This window comes from Microtus ochrogaster, chromosome 8 (genome assembly GCF_000317375.1).
Source record: "Microtus ochrogaster isolate Prairie Vole_2 chromosome 8, MicOch1.0, whole genome shotgun sequence".
Taxonomy (NCBI): domain Eukaryota; kingdom Metazoa; phylum Chordata; class Mammalia; order Rodentia; family Cricetidae; genus Microtus; species Microtus ochrogaster.
The window spans coordinates 84,427,954-84,445,631 of record NC_022015.1 but is presented as its reverse complement, the minus strand read 5'-3'; the positions used below and the strand labels follow the sequence as shown (position 1 = coordinate 84,445,631).

Here is a 17,678-nt window from a genome sequence, read left to right as displayed (position 1 = left end):
TGACTACTGTCTCCTGAAACACAGCCTTGACTACTGTCTCCTGAAACACAGCCTTGACTACTGTCTCCTGAAACGGTCTTGACTACTGTCTCTGCTGAAACACAGCCTTGACTACTGTCTCCGCAGAAACACAGCCTTGACTGTCTCCTTTAAAACTACTTGAGAGTCTAGAAACTGTCAGCTCAGGCCTTGTCAGGTTTAGCCTGATTGCTCTGAAAAATTGTGGTGACACACACCCCTGAGTGTTGAAAGTGGCAAGTGACAGGTGGCATTTGGTCTGTGGGGACTTGACAGGACACATTTTCCCAGGGCCTAGTCGTACATCTGCAATGGCTATGGGCAGGTGTCACTTTGCATCTTTTGCAAGCAGAGGGCTGATTAGTTCTCAGTGACTCTCTGGGCCTGGTTTTAGATGTTAGTGTGACCCTCACATGCTCCCAAGTACATGGCAGCTGTGTCTGCTAGGGTGAAGAAGCACAGGCTGTGGTGTGGCTCTGGGTGTTCACTTTGGGTCCAGATGCAAAATAGGGTTCAAGCCGTGCACAGATACATTCACTTCCCAAAGGAGCTGCACTCCGAACCCCAGGGTGGTTCTCGGTCTGCTCTGGAGTGGAGCTGTGTTCCCCGCTGCCTGCCCTCTTGGTGTATCCTGGAGAATGAGCTTCATTTTCCTCTGCATCTGATGCTGTCCCAGTCACATTCTGGGCTTTGAGGTCCCATATCTGCTCAAGCCACACCCAGCATCTCAGACCACTTCCTGTTGCTGTGCAAGATGATGCTCTCTCAGCACCACATCTGCCTGCATGCCACCATGATGATAAAGGACTTAGTCTCTGAACTCAATTGAATGTTTTCCTTTATAAGAGCTGTCATGGTCATGGTGCCTCTTTACAATAGAAACCCTAACTGAGACAGAAGTCAAGATTATTCAAGATAATTTGGTGGTTTCCGGTACACACGGTTGCTGCTTGAGAGGCGAAGCTGAGCAGATTCCGCATATACACAAAGACTGGTGTTGCAATTTCCATCTAGTAATTTCGCCAGCTTAAGTCTTTCCAAGGGATCTGTATTCTTAGTCCCTCCAAATGTCTGAAGAAATCCATATGTGGACACAGGATATACATATCATCCTCTCTCCTAGTCATACATGTGTGTACATGACACCTAGTGCATACCTAGCCATACACAATCATATGGCAGGAGCTGGAGGTTGGATAAGGACTTTATGATATCTGTGTTACCCGTGGAACTTCTTCACAGTCTACGAATTGGGGATCCTGGAGCAGGAGCAGGAAATGCCACTCAGATAATGGAGCAGGAGCAGGAAATGCCACTCAGATAATGGAGCAGGAGCAGGAAATGCCACTCAGATAATGGAGCAGGAGCAGGAAATGCCACCCAGAAAATGGAGAAGGAGCAGGAAATGCCACCAGATAATGACTTGATGAGTTTAAATCAAAGGGGTTTTGTTTATCATTTTAGGCAATTAAAAAGTTGAGGTTTTGTGCCGGGGCGGTGGCGGTGCACGCCTTTAATCCCAGCATGGGGGGGGGGGCAGAGGCTGGCAGATCTCTGTGAGTTCAAGGCTAGCCTGGTCTACAAGAGCTAGCTAGTTCCAGGACAGGCACCAGAGCTACAGAGAAGCCTTGTCTCAAAAAAAAGGGGGGGGAGGATTACAAACTAACTCAACACTGTCAGTTGGTTTCTCATCTAAGCGTGGGTAACTGTAGGCGTGGATGAGTGAATAAAAAATTGAGGTTTTACGCCTGGACGTAGTCTATCTTGTCTGACTGCTCTTTTTTTTTTTTTTTTTTTTTTTTTTTTTGGTTTTTCGAGACAGGGTTTCTCTGTGGCTTTGGAGCCTGTCCTGGAACTAGCTGTGTAGACCAGGCTGGTCTCGAACTCACAGAGATCCGCCTGCCTCTGCCTCCCGAGTGCTGGGATTAAGCTGACTGCTCTTGATTAAGGGCTTGGATGTTGTGAAATTATGTAAGCATAGGTGTAAATTCTGAAACTAAATGGAACTAGTAGTAAGCATGCATGTGTTCCTTCTTGGGGCTTGGGGGTGGGGGTTGGAGACAGGGTTTCTCTGTGTAGCCCTGGCTGTCCTGGAACTCACTCTATAAACCAGGCTGGCCTCAAACTCAGAGATCTGCCTGCCACTGCCTCCCGAGTACAGGAATTAAAGGTGTGGGCCATCACCGCCCTCCTCGTGTGTTACTTTTAAAGAATAATTATATATATTTAAAAAATATATATTATTTATTATATTGATAATATATAATTAAAAATATTTTTATTATATAATATTTTATATAGTGTGTAATTAATGTATTTACTATATAATTTAATATAATTATATATATTTTAAAAAGCAAACTAACCGGTATAAAGCAAAACATCTCTTACGTTAGACTGCTCTCAGGCCCAGCTCTGTGGTCCAACATTGTGTGTTTTGTAGAGCAAGCCCCAAATCACCCAGAGACTAGAGTTGACTTCAGGGTCCTGCTCTGGGGATAGAGGGGTCTGAGCCCCTCTGGAAAGTCTGCTCAACAGAACTGTGCCTTCTTTCCACTTCCTTCATTCTCTGCGGTCCATTGTCTTTCCAGGTTCTACCGTGTGGCATCCCGACTGTAAGCAGTCCGCCAAGACAGAGGAGAAGCTGCGGGTAAGGAAGCGGTCAGAGCCAGGGTGCTCTGGACACCACTGCCATGTGCTCGCTAGTTCCTGTGCTTTTTGGGGAAAGGACTTTTCATAGACTTTATTTTCCTTATAGAAAACCCAAGGTCAAAGGCTACTTGGCTAAGAGGGCTCCCTCCCATTGTAAACGAAATTGCTGGTCTTAGTGCTTGTGTTGGGCTCCACCAGCCTTGTCTTGCCGGTCAGCACTTTAGGAAAACGTCCATAGGAACAGTCCAACTGGGGAGAAAGCTTCCTGGGGCAGCCGCGGCGAGTCTCTGAGACACTACTTTACCCCAGACTCTGTGCTGATTGCCCAGCTCTGCTGTGCTTTGCTGACTTCTGAAATCCATGTTCAAAACAGCAGCCTCTATCTCCGAAAGGGGAGAGGGTAATGTGTGATGTTACAGGGGCAGCAGAGGGATTGTCAGCCAATGTTGGGGTGATTTTTCCCCTGCCTCAGTTTAGCACACAGCTAGTGGCCCCAAAGTTCATCCATCCACCAGGCAGGCTGAACTTCTAATTTGGAGGAGGCACGGGTGTTTGGGCAACAGCTACCTTCCCAGAGCGTTAGAGCTGGTGCCTGTGGACCCTTTTGCCCTAAGAAAGTAAAATTGCGGACTGATTGGAACTCCTGCCCACAAACCACCCAAGCAGCCCATCGTTCTTACCCTCTCTTCAGAGGAGCTTTTTTTTTTTTTTTTTTTTTTTTTTTTTTTTTTTCGAGACAGGGTTTCTCTGTGGCTTTGGAGCCTGTCCTGGAACTAGCTCTGTAGACCAGGCTGGTCTCGAACTCACAGAGATCCGCCTGCCTCTGCCTCCCGAGTGCTGGGATTAAAGGCGTGCGCCACCACCGCCCGGCTAGAGGAGCTTTTTTGTTTTCTAAAGAATCTTTTTTTTTAACTTCACGGCTGATGACATCTTGGGGGGGGAGGGAAATGAAGAGGATTGATAATGCGGCCAGATGGAATGGAATATGCAGATTTTCTCTGTAAGAATACCTGGAGTTCACAGAACCTTTAAGATGATTATAAAACAAGACAAACTCAAACATATCTCAGTGGAACTCCCTAGAAAGCTTATCGGGAAACTAGTGGAATAGTTTGCTCATTCTGGCCGAGAGGAGTTTCTTCTTGTTTTGTTGCTTTTGTGTGCTTTCTGGAAAATTTTAGAGCTCTTCTCCACAATGCCCTCCTTGGGCGGTAGGATGGCTCTAGCTCACTGTCTCCCGGAAACACAGTAGTAAGGGGTGGGCTTCACCTCAGAGGGAAGTGGTTTTGGCCCTGAGTTTGGGTGCAGGCTGATGCTGGCCTTAGAGGGGAGTCGGTCTGCAGCAGAGGAACCGATCCAGAGCTCTTTAAGGGTGTGTCTGTGCACACTTGTTGAGCCAAGATTTCCAGGCCTTTTCCCACATGTCAGATTAGAGCAGTTTCCATGACAAAATGAAAATGTTTGAAGACTCTTTGGGTAACCCCAGAGTGAAGCACATTCTTGGCATTTAAGAACTCATGGGGCGTTTGTAGCAACAGCCTTATGGTCCCTCTTGAGGCTTCTTGTCTTTGTACCGTGAGCACAAGGGTGTCAAAATAAGTGTAAGGACTCAATGAGGAGAACATAATGCAGATAAATATATAGTAGATGAATGGGCTGTGCTTCAATATGGGCCCAGCTGATTGCTGACGTGACCCATATCTCGGTCTGTATCTCGGTGCCAGGCACTGTTAACTCTCTGTTTTCCTACAGTCTCTCTGCTTATTTCTTCACGGTATTTCCGAATGGGGCTATTTTGTTATTTATTCTTCTTTTCTCTCATGTTTCATGGCAGCCACCAAACATTCAGCGTTCTCCATCTGATTTCTTTTATCCCAAAAGTCTGATTCGTCGCACAGGACGGTCCCCAGCTCTACAGGTTGGCGCTGTGTGGGGGCCAAGGCTTAGAGCAGCTGCCCTAGGCCCAGGCTTCTGTTGCTTCCCTTCCTCTTCCCTAACCCTTCCATCTCCCCCTCCCCCTCCTCCCTACCCCTTCCATCTCCCCCTCCCCCTCCTCCCCCCCCCCTTCCCTTCCCCCCTCCCCCCTCCTCCCTACCCCTTCCATTTCCTACCTCCCCCCTCCTCCCTACCCCGTCCATCTCCTACCTCCTTCCTCCTCCCTACCCCTTCCATCTCCTACCTCCCCCTTCTCCCTACCCCTTCCATCTCCCCCTCCCCCTCCTCCCTACCCCTTCCATCTCCCCCTCCCCCTTCCTCCCTACCCCTCCCATCTCCCACTTCTGGCTGCTTTTGCCACCTTCCTCTGCTCCTGTAGTGGTGGCAGCTTCCTTCACCCCATGAGTGCACCTAATACCCTGGCTCCATTGGTTTTTTTGTTTTGTTTTTCTTTTCTCTGATGATGTCTTTCCTTCCGAGCAATGTCTGAACTGATGTTTTGATTAGAGCTAGCACAAGCGAAGCTGCTGATTGGTCTCGCGTTCCCACATTTGTTCACTGAACAAATATTTCCCATGCTTTCTGGGTGGTGCTGACAGGAAGCTATATATCCAGCTTTGTAGGGATAGAAAAGACAGATGGATCATGGTAAAATGGACCCAAAATGCATCACAGGACATAGGTCATATGAATCGTGTTCTTGGGAACGCCAGAGGAGGGCAGAGTTAGTGAGGCCAAAGGCAGCAAGCAGTACCTGGGGGTGGGAAAGCCAGCGCACCCTGCAGGAGCCAGAGCTGCCCAATCTCTCACAGGTGTACCCAGGAATTCCTGTGAGAGATGACCTCATAAACTCTTACTTTTCTGGGTACACTGACACAGAGCCCCTTACACCTAGGTGACATCCCCAGCTGCCCTTTGGTGAGATGGGAAACCCAGACTGCTGTAAGCCTGTTAGCTGTGTCTTTCCAGTCTGCCTCAAGTGGACAGTGAGAGCTGAGAGAGACACTAAGGTTACCAGAGTGTTAACTGCTCATGAGACCCTCCTTGGAATGAGGAAGAACAGGAGCAGACTTGGTGTTAAGTCCCAGGCCACTTTCACATCCTGTGAGTGTCCTGGAGAAATCAGTGGAGCCTTGGTCCGTGAAACCACAGGCAGCTTTTCAGAACTGTCTGGTGTGAGCTGACACATTCCCACATCTCTGCTGTGACCCGGCACTTGTTTGGTCTTTGTTCCTCCGCCTTCGTCCTGAGCCTTCCGGACCCTCACTAAGTATGGCAAGCTTTACAAACACCATGTTCTTGCTTTAAACGATTTGAGAGAAGTTGAAAGTGGACAGACCCCCTTTAGAGACCAAACCCTAAGTCCCGTCACCCACAAAGTGAAGGCCACCAGCAGACCAAGGCTTGTGGAGGCTACGAACAACAACACACTGCAGACTCGGGCTCTCCAACTCCAGGCCTCAGACCCTGCCCTGGCCCATGGTGCCACCTACTCACTAGCTTGGTTAGCATAGGATCTTCACTGTATTTTAAACCTCAGCCGTGGGGGCAAAGCTCCCAGAGACAGCAGAAGGGAAGCTTCGTGAAACCACAGGGGCCGCGGAAGGTCGTCCCCAGTGCACGTGGCTCTCCACTTGGCAGCGGCTTGTCTGATTTTTACTTGTTTCTAGTAGTGGAGGGGGCACTCTGGCTCCTTCAGTTTAAGAAATTTGGAGAAAGCCAACCCAACCAGTGGTGGTGCACACCTTTAATCCGAGCACTCTGGGAGGCAGAGGCAGGTGAATCTCTGAGTTTGAGGCCAGCCTGGTCTACAGAGTGAGTTCCAGGACAGCCAGGACTACACAGAGAAACCCTGTCCCAATAACAAAAAAGAAAAGAAGAAATTTGAAGAAGAGAAATGTAGTTGGAGATCTGTTTTTAATAACTTCTCCTTTCCTAGCCTGATGTTCAAAAGGGACATCTGATCCCCATTATTCAGCCATAAATATCAATGAAGTCAACATTAGCTCCACTCAGAAAGCTGTAAACAGCTGGGGACCAGGCAGGGGAAGCCTGTTGTCTGTCAAGGTCCCCCTTGTCCAGTGGTGACAAGCGGTGAGGGCTGCTCACCAGGGTCTCTCAGAAGCCTGGAAACTCCCGAGCACTCCAGAGGCTTTGATCTGTTAAGTCCTGTAACATGAATCAAGAAAACCCAGAGACATACAGGGGTTAAAGCTGGAGATCAGAGAAACAGAGCAGTCAGCCCTAGAGAGACCTTTTACCTCTCCCAATGCACAGACCCGTGGGGTGATCCTGACTGCCCAGTCTGCACTGTGTCTCCCCAAACCTCAGGCTCCTCACTCCAGTGAATTCCTATCCCTTCCCCTTCATACTTCTCTCTCCGTCTCCACCTCCCTAGTGCTGGGATTAAAGGCGTGTGACTCCCAAACACTGGGATTAAAAGTGTGAGCCACCACTACCTGGATCTGTTCCTGCATCAATCTTTTGCAGCCCTGGGAAGCCTCGAACTCACAGAGATCCACCTGCCTCTGTCTCCTGAGTCCTGGGATTAAAGGTGTGAGCCACCACTCCCTGTCCTCTAGTGGCTTAGTTTTGCACTCCGATCTTCAGGCAAGCTTTATTTATTAAAATACAAGCAAAATATCACCTCACCATTCCTTCACCTCTCCAGCAGCCCCATGCACTGCCTCCTATGCCCCAAGCCCTACTCTGTAAACGAAGGGGCCTTTGGTGTTAGTACCTCTCTTTCTTTCCCTGGGGACGGTCGTGATGCACACCCAGACATAAACCTTCTAAAAGGAAAATAATTTTTAAAATTTACATGTAGCCGTCACTCGCTCTGTCCCTCTGGATTACAGGTAAAAGTTAAGAATGAGACCACACGTAAAGAGAATGGATTCTGGTTGCATTTACATGGAGGAGTTAGTCCCATGGGGACAACGGAGACCTTTGTATGTAGGGGAAAGTATTGCGCATTGCAAACTCATGCTAAGCCAGCACATGGCCAAGTGTGGAATAGCCTGGTGTGAGTCACCAGCCTTCATCATGAGAAGGCATTCTTGCTGCCCTTCACTTTCAGACATGAGTGACCGATCTACCAAACCACACGGGGCTGTTTTCCTTCTGCACACAGTCACCTGTTGAACCATAATACTCTGGCAAATCTGCGTTCTACCAAGCAGATCCCACCTGGGTATTTCCCCAAGGAGATGATGATGATTCAAGGCTTATCGTAGGTCTAGAACAAGGAAGTCATTGGCCTGCTGTCTCTCTAATGTCACCGCAGTATCTGCTACCTTATTGCTGGAGTTTGCTCTGTGTGGGGACTTTGGCCTCTTTGGTCAGTGGGTGGTCACACAGAAACACCTAGACCTCTTGACCTTAGCAGAGTCTAAGGTCTGTAATGGTCTCTGGTTGGGAGATGTGTGTGTCTAGAGCAGTTCTCAGCTGTGGGTCATGACCCCTTTGGGAGGTGCATATCAGATATCCTGCATATCAGATATGTAATTATGATTCATAGCAGTAGCAAAATTACAGTTACAGAGTAGCCACAAAATAATTTTGTGGTTGGGGGTTCCTTACAACATGAGGAACTGTATTAAAGGGCTGCTCACTGTAATGGTTCGAAAAGAGACCAAGTGGGTACTTTTCGGGCCCTGCCAAGTTATGTCACTAAGCAAACACTACAAGTAACAGAGCTAGTGCTAGAGGTTTATTGGGGGAGGGAAAGAGAGGTAGGCAGTATTGTGGTGGGGGCGTGAGAGAGGCAGGCAGAGCAGGAAGAGACAAGAGGAAGAAGAAAGGCCGGAGAGGAACAAGAAGCAAGAGAAAGGGGAGTCAAGAGAGCAAGCTGTGCCTGACAGGCTTTTTTAAAGGTTCCCATGTCACATGGCTGACATCGGAAAGGCGCCTGGCGGCAGTGATGACTACGGTCTGCAGAGGCAGGCTGCTCCTGCAGTGGGAACTAACTGCAGCCTTAGGGGGGTTGAGAACCAGGCACTAGAGGTTTCTCTTTGTCTTCCCCAGACACAAGTGGTGCTCTCCAGGGGGTTTCACATCACCGTTTACCTCTGTTTAGGGTGTCCTGATTCTAAAAGGACTCCATCCTCACTACTTTTCTGGTGAACTTCAACGAAAACCCCAGGCGGGCACTGTCAGCACCAGCAGTGTGGCACCTCCTGTCAGTAGCCCCTGCTAGGTGCTCCTAAGAGCTTTGATCCGGTTGCCCACTCCCTGTAGCTCCCCTCATCTTCTTAGAGCACGGCTTTAGAGGGGGGCAGCCTTTGCATCCCTGTGCCCACTGAAGGACTGAGTGGGGGAGGGTGCAGCAAAGGCCTCCCAGCCCTTGCCTAAGGAAAGCAAGGAGTTCTGGTGTTTAATGTCAGCATTTAAATCATGGTGTGAATCAGAGTGGAAACAGCTAAAGATCTCTTCACTTAACCTTACTTCCTGACTGCAAGGCAGGTGGACAGAGGGCTTCAGGGAATGAAGCAACCAGACAGATAGTTCTGGGGCTTTCAAGACTTATTTAAGAACAACAATAAAAAAAAGAGATGGTTTTCTGGCCTCCGGCTACTCAGTAGTGATTGCTTACACAGCATTTTGCACTCTTTCCCTGGCATTGAAGTGAGCTTCAGGTATCCCAGGGAGGTCTCTCTTCATCAAAACCAGAAACAAACAAGCAAGCCAACAACGCCTTTCTGAAATCAGAGTGAGTGTGGGGAAAAAAAAGCTGAGCAAAGGGACCCTCTGTGGAAGGCTGAGGGAGGGCAGCTCTATCAGCTAGGGTCCTGGAGAAGGAAGGCGCCTTCTTCCTATTGTCAGGATAAAGATGAAGCTGTTTGCCTGCTGTTCTTGGCAGAAACCTTTAAGAGGCCACAGCCATGTACAGTTCTTCACCTGCTTGAGCCTCCCTTCTTCCTAGCCCCCCCCCCACCCCCAGGTTAGTTGTTGCCTAAGATGGCGTCGGAAGAAACGGCTTCATTTTTCTGACTCCACTTTCAAGTTACTGGTTTTGTTCTGTGAGGAGACAAAGTGTTTAAGGGAAAGTAGGTAGGTGCACTTGGCTTTCAGCAGCCTGGAAGCCCCGCCGTTTCCTCTTCCGTGTAAAGGATACGTGAGCATTCTCCGTGAGCATTCTCTGGGTGGTACTCAAGTCAGCTTCCTGTATATTCACATGTATTATGGAGAAAAGACTATGGGGTTTCTTCCATCTAATCTCTCAGAGGGCATCCCAGAAACAAAGGCTGCTGAAGAGAGAGTCAGAGAATCCAGTTCATACTGGGTCACCCCGGAACCCTGAGTGTCTGAATGAGTTTGTGTGGGGAATTTAGGTTAAGTAATGCAGGTACAAATACAAGATGTAGGTCGTGTGTGGAATTGTGCTGCCGTCCAGTTAGGAAGCACTGGAGGCTAACGATGGAGAAGGAACAGCCGTGGGCTTTGGAGGAGACACAGCACTCAGGAAATGAGGCTTTGGGGCTGAAGTGAATCTCAGTTTGGCTGGTTTTGTCCTGCATACCGGAGAACCTGGGCTACCAGGAGGTATCTTACTAACAGTGGCAAGCTTTGTATCCATTAGTGGAAAAATAAAAAGCTTGGAAAAACAGGAGATTCTCTACTAATAAGGTGTTGATTTATATAATCCTAGAGGTTTCTAATTGAATGTAAAATTCTGGAGCTAGACAGTGGTACAAACTAATCTCAGCTGTTCAGGAAGCAGAAGCTGGAGGATCGCAGTGAGTTCACAGGCCAGGCTGGGAGACTTAGGCTCCTTCTCAAAATATAAAATATAAGCGTGCTTGGGGGTAAAGCCCTTGCCTAGTGTGCATGAGGCTGTTAGTTCAATCCCAGAGCCAATAAAATAAAATTTAAAAGTGCTTAACATTTAAAATCAAAGCTACAAGGATAATCGTTCAGCTTTTAAAAAGAAATTTACCTTCTTAAAGGAGAATCCTCTCCTCTCCATGGGGTGAACCAGCCTACCAGTAGGAGCTGTAACAAAAACCTGTGATTCTGTGTTTAATCCTTGAGCAGAGTTGGAGGAACAACACAGAACCGTCCTGGAAGATAGGACAGGCCAGTGCTGGTTCACCACCATCAGTCGTGGGAAGTCAGTGTGTGCAAAGGGATCGGAGTTCCGGCTCGGGGTCCTCCAGGCAGGGGAGAATGCACCTGTAGATGTGACATGTCACCTGGCAAGCTGTGGCACCTGTGAGTCTGTGTCCTGAAGCCGCAGCTCTGCGCGGCTCCCGTGGAAACAGAGCACGGTGACACTGCCCCTCACGATCTGAGACCAGCTGGCTGAGAATTGTGTTCCAGGTGGGATATGGAAAATAGTGACCACCTACCTACACATGCCTGGCTCTGGGCCTGGTGCCGTATCCCTACCTCTCATTCAGCCATGGAGATGCAGCGTTGGGAGTTCTGTCTTCTCTGTTTATCAGGAGTAAAGCTGGAGCTCAAAGTTTAAAAAAAAAAAATAGGAAAAACCGATTTCACCAGTGCTGAAAGACAGTGATTTGAAGCTCGATGGTGGTGGCGCATGCCTTTAATCCCAACACTCAGGAAGCAGAGGCAGATGGATCTCTGTGAGTTCAAGGCCAGCTGGTCTATAGCGCGAGTTGCAGGACAATCAAGGCTACACAGAGAAACTCTGCCTCAGAAAAACCAGAAATAGAGAGAGAGGATACACACACAGAGAGATATATTTTCAAAGAGGGCCATCCCCATAAAGGGCCTCTGGTCCTGGTCTGTACCTCTTCCTCCTGCCCTGTACCCACCCCTCTTCCGTCTTCCTGGGGGGCTCATCACCCACCTTACCTCAGGGACTCTGGGTGGGCTAAACCCATGCGATAAACTGAGTATTTGCTGAAAATAATTGATACCTCATTCTTTGTTCAAAGTACTTTTATCTCTGTGTGCTGTTCCTCTAATCATGGGAGAGCTAGGCAATGGTAACCAGAGAGGGATCCACAGTTTAAGGAAATCAACCAACATCTCCTTGGGAATTTATTCATGAAGGATGCTATGAGAGAAAACAGCAAGGGGAGCCGTCTATGGCCCGAGGAAGGAGTAGGGGCCCTCTGAAGAGGCAAGTTTGAGTTAATTTGAGGAAGACAAAGAACCATGGAAAATGGTGAGGAGGGCGGGTGAGGCAGCAGAGAAGCTAGGATAAAAGCCTTGAGGCGTGAGTGAGGGGAGGCGATGAGCAAGGCCACAGAAGACGGCAGAGACCCGATCCTGAGGTCCCAGCAGTTAGGATTTTACACCAAAGCGCCCTGTTGGCAAAGCAGCATGCTGTCACAGAACCCAATCTTCAAAGGTCTCTCTTGAAATAACCGTTCAGTGCCAAGTGGATCTAAGGAAGGCAGGGGTGAGAGCCGGCGCCCATGGTGGGGCAGAGGTGTGCGTTGCCATGGTTCTGAAGAGTAGAGCTGGTGACTAGAAGGGGATGCTGGGCCCGCCATGGAAGTAGGGAGAAACGGGCAGCCTCATGATCTGCTCCAAGTTCAAGCCCAAGGTTCTTTAAAGTACAAAGAATCAGAAGGAGCAAGGAAGCCACCATGACTAGTTTCCAGGCCATTTCCTCAGGTGTGTGCTTTCTCTCCGATACCGTGTTCACAGGGCTCTCCTTTTTAGCTGGTTGATGTGAAGCTCGGGTGCCTGGGTCAGTCTGGGTTCTGAAGAGTGTGGTCAGGATTCTGACAGGGCATTTGCTGTTTATCTTGCAGCCCACTAGGACCTCCTCTGAAAGCATTTATTCTAGACCAGGCTCCAGCATCCCTGGCTCACCAGGCCATACCATCTATGTAAGTATCACTTCCAGAAGGGACATTTTGGGAGCAGGTGAGTTCGAGGATTGGAATAGCAGGATAGAGAGTCCAAGGATCCGTAGGGATCTCCGCTCCTGTTAGAAGATCCCGATTTCCCTCTGTCGTTCAGGCATCTCTCATGCTTCCTTCAGTAATTCAGTCTAGGATCTTCGTATTGAAGGAAGACCCGAAAGGACGGTTACATGCTCTGGGGCGTAAAAGATTGCTGCACCTAACGTTGTGTAGATACTGGAGATTTTGGAGATTGAATGCACATTTTATAATGCTGCTTCCAGTGTTCTTAAAGTTTGCTGCAAAAGTATTTGCAAGTTTATTTATTTAACATGTAGTTACTTGTATTTATCAATCTTTAAGGATTTATTGACCGTCTACTAGAGATTTTTTTCCCCTCTCTGTAATAAACTTAGGAGACTATTCTGAAGATTGACAAGTTCTACACACCCCCTTTTCTTAGTCTTTGATGATTATTTTTAAGTGTGATCAATAGAGGCATCAGTGGGCCCCTTCCTAAACTATGTGGCATCACTTAACAAGGTGTTTGGTTTGTTTTATGGGTCACATTTTAAACGAGGCATAATGAACACTGAGGATGATTTCTCAATGAGCTAAAATAGAGGATTAACTTTTCTCTCTGTTTAACTCTGCCAGGCAAAAGTAGACAATGAAATACTGGACTACAAAGACTTAGCAGCCATTCCCAAGGTCAAGGCAATCTATGATATCGAGCGTCCAGACCTCATTACCTATGAACCGTTCTACACTTCGGGCTATGAGGACAAGCAGGAAAGACAGAGCCTTGGAGAGGTAATGGGTTCTTTGGATACTCGGACCCATCCCATAACCCTTGTGTCTTGCCAGCTGGCTCCCAAATAATGACACAGAGGCTTTTTATTAATTATGAAAGCTTGGCCTTTAGCCTAGGTTTGTTTTTAACTAGCTCATATAACTTAAATTAACCCTTATTTTTATTAATCTACATTCTACCGCATGGCTTTTGACACTACCCTATTCTGTGGGTCCCACTAATCCTTTCTCTCCTGCCTCTACATTCACCTCCCACTTTCTCTGTCCCTGCCTAGAAGTCCCGCCTATACCTCCTGCCTAGCTATTGGCTATTCAGCTCTTTCTTAAACCTAGATTCAGTTTTCAAGATCCTAATGGAGTGGGTATGTGGAGAGGGGGCACTATGATAGCAGGGGTTCCTAGAACCAGTTCCTGGAGTTCAGCCTATGGTATCACCACAGGCTGATGTCACAGACTTCGTCATGTGACAGTCATTATGATCCCAGTTTCTCATCAGGAAAACAGAATAACGGTAGACAGCTCCTCGTAAGTCATCTGTCTATATGAATTAAAGAAACTAAGAGCAATGGGCAGAGGGGCAGACCAGCACAGGCGAGGCACATGAGAGGCACAGGTGAGATACACGCGAGGCACATGCAAGATACAGGCAAGGCACATGAGAAGTACACGAGAGGCACATGAGAGAGGCACACGCTCCTGGCCGTGACCATTGCCGTGGCCATTGCCGTGACCATTGCTGTGGCTATTGCTGTGACCATTGCTGTGACCATTGCTGTGGCTATTGCTGTGACCATTTTCTGAGGCCCCTGCCCTTCTGCTGGGCCAGAGCCCTCTGGGGTTGGAGTCCCCTGCTGCCACCTCCCACCCTGATCATGTTCTGTTTCTTTTGGCCCCTTCAGTTTATTCTAATTTTCCCTTTATTTATTTCTATTGTTATTATTACAGCATGAACAGATGATCAAACACATGCTTTCCCAGAGCGTGATACTCATGTCCTGTCCCTATTTTATTTGTTATTTAAATTGGGGTCATCTGTAGCCTGATTGGACTCCATTCGGAGATATTACTAAATAGTGAACTTAACTTGGCCCTTCAGCCAAGACTAAACCAGACTGCAGTCTGTCCTACTGTGCTTCTGTATTTACATGAGATGAACAAAGGGCCTTTGGGGCACTGAGCAGGAGGATCATATAAAATCCTGTCTCAGCATTGCTCCCCAAAAGGCATGAAAATGTGGTGACTGGATTAAATTTATTCCCAGTAATGCACATTAGTACTTATTGTTTTATAATAATTTTATATATTTGTAATTATATGATATTCCTTTTATTTGCTTATTTCTTTGATATTTCTTTTATTTGCTTATTGCCTGATGGTCCACCCCCCCACCCCCCTACCCCGTCTGGCAAGAAGGGGCAAACACTCATATAGTGCCACCTGATGGTTCACTTGCTGTACTGCATCTGCAGCTAGTGATTGGCCTGGGCTCTTAGCTTCCATTGGATCTCAGAATCTCACAGAAGGCCTTAGTCAGGGAAGTTTCCTGAATAAAATACATAAAGATTGGCCTTCACATGTCAGTGGTCAGGGATTTCCTCAAGTTCAAGGTGTACACCCAAGAGGAAACTGCTGTGGGTTTTTTGTTTGTTTTTGTTTTTTTAATGGTGTTAAGGGTGTGCTGTGTACATATTTGCATGCTGACCTTGGTAGTGATGTGTGTATGTGTGCACATGTATGTGTTGTTGTTGTTATTGTTGTTTTGTGTTGTATTTTTCCAGTATCCCCCTCCAGAGCAGCAAAATACCAAGCAGGAATTTGGCTCTGAAATAAAGCTTGGGCCATTTCAAACCTGGCTGTGACACCCACTAACTCAGAACTTCGGAAGCAAGCTTGGCACCTTTTCCATAAGGAGTGAGGGCTTTAGTTGGTCTAAATGGACATCTGACAGTGATACTCAGCGTCCCGCCAATTCTCACGCTCCACCCTGTTATACGCTGATCTACCACGGTGGCCTGTGGCTTTCTTTGTACACAGAGGATGCCCCTTTGGGACAGAAATGAACTTCCTTTGGATGCATGGATCTCACCACTGAATAGACATTACAGTCTGTTATTTATTCCATTAGTTATTACCCTTATTTTGTAAACCTACACGTTATTTTAAAGACCCAGAAGGGATCAGGAGGGAGCTCAGGTGGTGACGTGCTTGCCGCAGAGCATGGGGACTGAGTTCAATTCTCAGGACCCACGTAAGAGCGCTGAGCTTGGCAGCATGTGCCTGTTATCCTGGCGCTGGGAGGTGGAGACGAGGATTCCTGGGGTCTGCTGTCTGACAAATGTGAATTGTGAGCCTGCTTGTCCAGTGAGGGAACTGTCATAAAAAATAAAGCAATTGACAAAGACACTTGACACTTTCCTCTAGCCTACGCACACGCACATGCGCGCGCGCACACACACACACACACACACACACGAGCACACACGAGCACGTACATGTGCACACACACGCACATGTGCGCACGCATAGAGTGAACTTAAAATTAGCACATTTTGAAGGTCCATGAGTGGTGAGTGGGTAGGTCAAGGAGCCCGCCACTGGCAAGTTCATGGCCAGCTTCTGCTCCCAAGGGAGGTCATCCTTACCCAACAAAGCTTTGAGCTCTAAACATAGGCTAATAGCTCCTGAAGAAGCTAAGCGAATAAGGTAACCTGTCAGCTTACTAATATGTGGAAAGAAGCAAATCCTAAAAGCAAGAGGCGCTCCATGCTACCCTTGCTCAGCTGAGTCTTCTGAAATTCTGTCTATAGCTCTCGGTGAAAGCCTTCTGTATTTCAACTGTAAAAATTCCACTCACCCCAAAAGCTCCTGATACAGCTGCCCTTGTCACTGGGGACACATGACGAAAACAGAGTCAAGCAGGGCAGTCGGCAAAGGAGCAGAAACAGTGACATGTTCAGAAAGTTCAGTGAAGGGCAGTATGAACGGGGGTCACAGGAAGTTAGTTCAGTGAAGCAAAGTGTGTACAGGGATCACAGGAAGTTAGTTCAGTGAAGGCAGTGTGAACAGGGATCACAGAAAGTTATTCAAGTGAAGGGCAGTGTGAACAGGCACCACAGGAAGTTAGTTCAGTGAAGCAAAGTGTGAACAGGGATTACAGAAAATTAGTTTAGTGAAGGGCAGTGTGGACAGGGATCACAGGAACTTAGTTCAGTGAAGGACAGTGTGAACAGGGATCACAGGAAGTTAGTTCAGTGAAGGACAGTGTGAACAGGGATCACAGGAAGTTAGTTCAGTGAAGCAAAGTGTGAATGGGGATCATAGAAAGTGTGAGGTTAGTTTGAACCTAGACCTCACTGGAGCTGAGTGGGCTCTGCAGGTGTCTAAAAAGTGCTGGTGGCAGAGGAGACACTAGTACAAAGGTCCTGGGGTGACAGCCCAAAGTGACAGACACTGAAGGGTGTGATGTGAGGGGTCATCACACACTGATCAAACAGTCACTGCTGTGGCTCTGAATTAGCTCAAGCCATATTAACAAAACCCTACCTTTCCTTGGCTGTCCTAACACAGAGGAATATCACAAACACAATTAATATGTAAGGAAATAGTTGCAGCTGGTTCCACAGCGTATTCATCAATGCCGTGGTTCTTGGGCAGAAACATCTCTGCATCTCCTAGGACTTGGCTGGAGTTTCCCACCAACCCCGCTGTGCACCTAAACCAGCAGCAGATGCTGGTCTGTGTTTGGAGTGTTGTTCTTAGCTCTCTTCAATGACTAGCTCCATCAGAACTGGTAGGACATTAACCGAGGCACTGACTGTAAACTCTCTCTTGTTCTTCTAGTCTCCAAGGACTTTGTCTCCTACTCCATCAGCAGAAGTAAGTATCATTTTGGCCGTATTTAGGGGTGGAATTGAAAGTGGCTTGAACCTTGTCTACCCTTGAGTTTTTGAGACGTACATATGTCCTAAAAGACAGCAGAATTGATTACAAGGATTGTTAAGGTTTCCTTTACACACAAACTGGGACCAGATGACAACAGCACACTTTGAAGGGGGACACAAGAGAGTAAAAGTGGCCTCCTGATGATTGACAAGCACTCCACCAACTGAGGGACACAGCAGCCTTCCTGGATACTTTTTTTTTTTTAATCAAACTTGACGGATCTCGTGGGGTGCTCTGCAATCTGCGATGGTGGAAAAGTCCATGGCATTTTTGTGTTTGTGACTGAGTGCTGTAAACAGTGCTTCCCCAAGCCCCGCCATGCCCCCCCCCCCAATTTACAGCCTTTATATCTATAAAGTATTTGCATTTGACTAGCTTCACATTGGCTGCCATCCTCTGGGAGGGTCGGTTGTTATTTTGTTGGATGACTCTGCTTCCTTGTTGCTCACAGAGCCGGGCTGAGTGTTAATGTGGTCACTCCCCACTTGTCCT

General features: G+C 47.8%; 1 protein-coding gene across 7 annotated transcripts in view; it reads left to right on the top strand.

The window, feature by feature from the left end:
- Ablim1 (actin binding LIM protein 1) overlaps positions 1 to 17,678 on the top strand; it is a 289,746-nt gene that overhangs the window by 242,995 nt on the left and 29,073 nt on the right. For 6 of the 7 annotated variants that reach the window (XM_026781437.1, XM_013348149.2, XM_005352537.3 and 3 more), the window contains 4 exons: positions 2,610 to 2,668; positions 12,339 to 12,416; positions 13,089 to 13,244; positions 17,085 to 17,120. In XM_026781437.1, coding sequence (XP_026637238.1) covers positions 2,610 to 2,668; positions 12,339 to 12,416; positions 13,089 to 13,244; positions 17,085 to 17,120 — 329 coding nt within the window. Of the gene's footprint in view, positions 1 to 2,609; positions 2,669 to 4,504; positions 4,589 to 12,338; positions 12,417 to 13,088; positions 13,245 to 17,084; positions 17,121 to 17,678 lie in introns of all 7 variants that reach the window. The other variant, XM_026781439.1, reaches the window with a different exon arrangement.